The following is a 4,936-nucleotide window of genomic DNA, read 5'->3' as shown; positions in this document are numbered from 1 at the left end:
GGGATGGCATCAGGTTCAAGAGGCTGAAGAAGAGACCCAAAGCCGACAGATGAAACATGGGGTTTATTAAGAGGAACTTATACAAGATGGCCAGGTGGCAGCAGGCTGGGCCAGAGAAGCACCAGCACCTACAGAAAGTAGGCAGTTTCTATAGTGTTTTCATTTAGTACCCTTCCCCTAACAACCTCCACCTGGCAACCTTCATTTAACCTAAAACAAAGGGCCTTGATCCCCTGCACAGCCCATTCCACAGGATGGCGCAGGCTCTCAGATGTTCCTCATAGATAAAATATAATGATGCCAGGCGCAGTGGCTCACACCTGTAATCCCAGCACTTTGGGAGGCCGAGGCAGGCAGATCACTTGAGGTCAGGAGTTCGAGACCAGCCTGGCCAACATGGCAAAACCCTGTCTCTACTAAAAAAACAAAAATTACCAGACGTGGTGGTGCACACCTATAGCCCCAGTTACTGAGGAGGCTGAGGCAGGAGAATGGCTTGAACCCAGGAGGCCGAAGTTGTAGCCTGGCTGACAGAGTAAGACTCTGTCTCAAAAAAAGAAAAAAAAAAAAAGATATAATGAATCTTGGAGAAATCAAAACTACTGGGGAAAGGGAGGGCCCACTGAGAACCATCCCACTAACCCGACCACCACTGGCCTTCGCAGGACACCATGAACTACACAGTCCAAACCTTCTTCTCTCCTATAAATAGCGGCCAGCCCCCCAACTATGAGATGCTCAAGGAGGAGCATGAGGTGGCTGTGCTGGGGGCGCCCCACAACCCTGCTCCCCCGACATCCACCGTGATCCACGTCCGCAGCGAGACCTCTGTGCCCGACCATGTCGTCTGGTCCCTATTCAACACCCTCTTCATGAACCCCTGCTGCCTGGGCTTCATAGTGTTTGCCTACTCCGTGAAGTCTAGGGACAGGAAGATGGTTGGTGACCTGACTGGGGCCCAGGCCTACGCCTCCACCGTCAAGTGCCTGAATATCTGGGCCCTGATTTTGGGCATCCTCATGACCATTCTGCTCATCGTCATCCCTGTATTGATCTTCCAAGCCTATCGACAGGTCAGGAGACATCATGCAGGCCAGGAGCTCTGCCCATAACCTGTATCCCACGTGCTCCACCTTCCATTCCTCACCCTGCCCCCGGAGCAGAGTCCTGTATCAGCCCTTTATCCTCACACACTTTTCTACAATGGCATTCAATAAAGTGCACATGTTTCTGGTTTAAAAAAAAAAAGAAGATACAATGAATCTTTGGGCTGGCTGCACTGGGAACTCTGAACACACATTCAGGTGCATCTGCCATACAGGGTCATTCTCAGGGTAGGCTTAAGATATTACTGTCAGGTGCATCTGCCACACACAGGTGCATCTACCATACGCCCCACCCCAGCACACCCTTGAATGGCTCTCAGTCTCATCACATTCCCTGGGGCCAGGTATACAGAGGAGCTCTGGCACCAGCGCAGCAGCAACACAAACCACCGCAACAAAAAGAGCAATGAATACTATAGAAGGTTCTCCCAAGCTCTTGGGAGCTCATCTGGATGTGCCACAGCAGGCCCCTGGTGGAGGAGAGGGGCGGCTCTTTGTAAGCTCAACAATCCGTCTTGTCCTGAAGAGAAGCCACCATCTGTGCCCAGTTGGACCCTTGCTTGTGCTGTGAGCTCAGCCTCTAGGGCTGCTTGGAGCATGGTCAGAAGCGGCCAGCCAACTACAGCCACCACAGCTCAGGAATCTGAGCCTTGCTCAGTCAGATCTACCCCCTGCAACTACCCTTCCAGACCTTTCAGCGTTTTCAGGGCATCCCTGTACTCACACATCAGGCCCGATCCATCAAGCATAGCGGCTCTCGGGCCCCATATAGACACGGACAGCCAACCTGGGACTTCTCCCCGCGGGTCTGCCCTTCCCAACCTCATCATCTGGGGCTTTCCTCCCACCTCCTGCTGGGCCCACCAACTATCATGCTGGACCCCATTAACTCCAATAGGTCAGGATGTTACTTTTGGGACTAGAAAAAAATTAAAAATTTAAAATCCTTTTTTTTTTTGGAGACGGAGTCTCGCTCTGTCACCCAGGCTGGAGTGCAGTGGTGTAATCTCGGCTCACCACAACCTCCGCTTCCCGGGTTCACACAATTGTCCTACCTCAGCCTCCCGAGCAGCTGGGATTACAGGCGCCCGCCACTATGCCTGGCTAATTTTTTGTATTTCTAGTAGAGACGGGGTTTCTCTATGTTGGTCAGGCTGGTCTTGAACTCTCGACCTCAGGTGATCCAACCACCTCGGCCTCCCAAAGTGCTGGGATTACAGGCATGAGCCACTGCGCCCAGACAAAAATTTAAAATCTATTAAAAATTTTAAAAAAAACTTCCGGTAGGGGTAGTACCATGTCTGAAAGGCCAAAGAAGAGACCCAGCGAATGAGACATAGGTTTTTGTTGTTGTTGTTCTTTTTCTTTTCATTTTTCACTAGAGATGGGGCTCGCTAGATTGCCCAGGCTACTTTCAATCTCCTGGGCTCAAGGGATCCTGCTGCCTCAGCCTCCCAGCGTGCTGGGATTATAAGCAGGAGCCACTGCACACGTTTATTGAAGGGCACTTACATACAGAGTGGTCTGATGGAGGTGAACTGGACAGGAGAATTGCCACTGCTTGTAAAAATGCATGCAGTTTATAGCATTTTCACTTAACACCCTCCCTCCCCCTAACAACCACCACCTGGCAACCTTCACTTAAACCAACACAAAGGGCCTTGATTCCCTCTACAGCCTTCTGTGGGCAGGACAAGAGTTCAGATGTTCCTTATAGATAAGGAATGAATCTCTGAGTTGGCATATTTGGCACTGAGAACACACATTCAGGTGCATCTGCCATCCAGGCCGACTCTCAGGGAATGGTTAGGTTATTGCTGTCAGGCGTGTCTCCCATACACAGATGTGTCTACCATATAGTTGGTCCTATCTTTTTTTTTTTTTTTTTTTTTTTTTTTGAGACAGGATCTTGCTCTTTCACCTAGGCTGGAGTGCAGTGGCGTGATCATAGCTCACTGCAGCCTTGAATTCCTGGGCTCAGGCGATCTTCCCATATCAGCATCCTAAGTAGCTAGGACCACAGGTGTGTGCCACCACACCTGGATAATTTTTTATATTTTTTGTAGAGAAAGGGGGTCTCGCCATGTTGCTGAGGCTGATCTCAAACTCTTGGCCTCAAGTGATCCATCCACCTCAACCTCCCAAAGTGCTGGGATTACAGGCAAGAGCCACTGCTTCTGGCGAAGAGCTGTTCCTGTCATTATTATAACTTTACAAATAAAGAAATCGAAATTGGACTGGGCACAGTGGCTCATGCCTGTAATCCTAACACTTTGGGAGGCCGAGGCGGGCAGATCATGAAGTCAGGAATTCGAGGCCAGCCTGGCCAATATAGTGAAACGCTGTCTCTACTAAAAATACAAAAATTAGCTGGGCATGGTGGCGCGCACCTGTAGTCTCATCTGCTCAGGAGGCTGAGGCAACAGAATCACTTGAACCCTGGAGGTGGAGGTTGCAGTGAGCCAAGATGGTGCCACTGCACTCTAGCATGGGTAACAGAATGAGACTCCGTCTCAAAAAACAAAAAAGAAAAAAAAAAGAAACTCTAGTCGGACTTATATCTGGAAAATCCCTCTCCCACTCTCTCATTGCCCACAGGATTGGCTGCTAGAGTCGTAATTTCTCATGTTAGCCTGGAGTGAAATTAGATTACCCTAGTTGTGGACCTTGCACCCAGTAGCCTCTTTCAGAACCTCCTCCCCAGTGTTCACGTGGTTAGGGACTCTTCTCCTCAGCAGTTGCTTTAAGTAAAGACAGGCTGCTGTCTGGTGACTCATCTGGGGCCTCAGGAGGCTGCGTGGATGGCAAGCTGCCCTCTGCTCCCTCGCTCCTCTCCCCTCGCCCTCCTCTGTGGAAGTCCTGCCAGGAAGCCCATGGTCCAGCTCACGTCTCTGCTCAGGTGCCTCTGGTATATGTTACCTAACCAGGGATAAGACTGGTTTTATCCTACTTCAGACAGTCCAAACACTGGTTTTATCCTACTTCAGACAGTCCAAACAACTCTGAACCTCATTTTCCAGCAGCTGAGTGGCCCTAGGACCCAGGGCCTATCGGCCTTCGCCTGTGCCTCCACCCGCCCACGCTGACCACCGCCCTATAGGTCAGAAGCAACCACTCCCACCCCCCCACCCCCGCTCCCCGCCTCTCAGTAGGTCTCTTCTCTCAGCCCCAGTGGCCTGCTCCACTCAGGAATCCAAGCCTGTGGAGGACTGAGCCAGGCCTCCCCGGCTCACGCCTGCAGCCCCGTGATGCTGCCTGATGACTCACCCTCATGCCCATGACTTCCTCCCACGCTTTATTTCAGGAAATGACTTTCAAGAATGGTCTCGATTTTTTTTTTTAAACAACAGAAAAATACTTTTCACCTACAGGGAACAAGCGGCAATCCCCAATGCTATTAACTGCCCCCACCCCTGCAAAAGAGGCTTTATAAAACCAGGCTAACAAGGACAAGGAAAGGGGCAAATAGGGCTGTCCTGGTGAAAGTGGAAGACTGTTAACCATTTTGCTTCAAATAGGATAGGAAAGAAACAAGGGCAGTCAAGAAGTATGTACACCTGAGAGAAATCGCGTGTTAAGAAAAGCTCATCCAGCTACTTTAAGCGCCATCAAGTCTCTATGCCCAGACAAATTGTCCTTGGGTGTGGGTTGCAAATTTTTTAGTAGTATGTAACTTTTTCAGATAAATCTTAGAAGAACTCTAATTAAAAATTGCCAGCCCGGCGCGGTTGCTCACGCCTGTAATCCCAGCACTTTGGGAGGCCGAGGTGGGTGGATCACCTGAGGTAGGGAGTTCAAGACCAGCCTGGCCAACACGGTGAAACCCTGTC

At 50.4% G+C, this 4,936-nt stretch overlaps 1 protein-coding gene across 1 annotated transcript; it reads left to right on the top strand.

The window, feature by feature from the left end:
• Window positions 1-326: 326 nt before the first annotated feature.
• LOC103229029 (interferon-induced transmembrane protein 3) lies at window positions 327-3,725 on the top strand. The gene is made up of 3 exons (XM_007986748.3): window positions 327-1,073; window positions 1,796-1,912; window positions 3,705-3,725. The coding sequence occupies exons 1-3, from the start codon at window positions 672-674 to the stop codon at window positions 3,723-3,725; spliced, it is 540 nt and encodes a 179-aa protein (XP_007984939.2). The 5' UTR covers window positions 327-671.
• The last annotated feature ends 1,211 nt before the right edge of the window (window positions 3,726-4,936 follow it).

Source organism: Chlorocebus sabaeus, chromosome 24 (genome assembly GCF_047675955.1).
Source record: "Chlorocebus sabaeus isolate Y175 chromosome 24, mChlSab1.0.hap1, whole genome shotgun sequence".
In the NCBI taxonomy this organism is placed as follows: Eukaryota; Metazoa; Chordata; class Mammalia; order Primates; family Cercopithecidae; genus Chlorocebus; species Chlorocebus sabaeus.
Note: the sequence above shows the minus strand (reverse complement) of the source record. Positions and strands in the feature narration are given on the sequence as shown.

Excerpts from the sequence above, each read along its gene's own strand:
- LOC103229029 (XM_007986748.3), top strand. The coding sequence starts at position 672 with ATGAACTACACAGTCCAAACCTTCTTCTCTCCTATAAATAGCGGCCAG. Across the intron at positions 1,074-1,795 it reads TCTTCCAAGCCTATCGACAG|ACCTTTCAGCGTTTTCAGGG; the intron begins GTCAGGAGACAT and ends CTACCCTTCCAG. Across the intron at positions 1,913-3,704 it reads CCTGGGACTTCTCCCCGCGG|GATTGGCTGCTAGAGTCGTA; the intron begins GTCTGCCCTTCC and ends CATTGCCCACAG.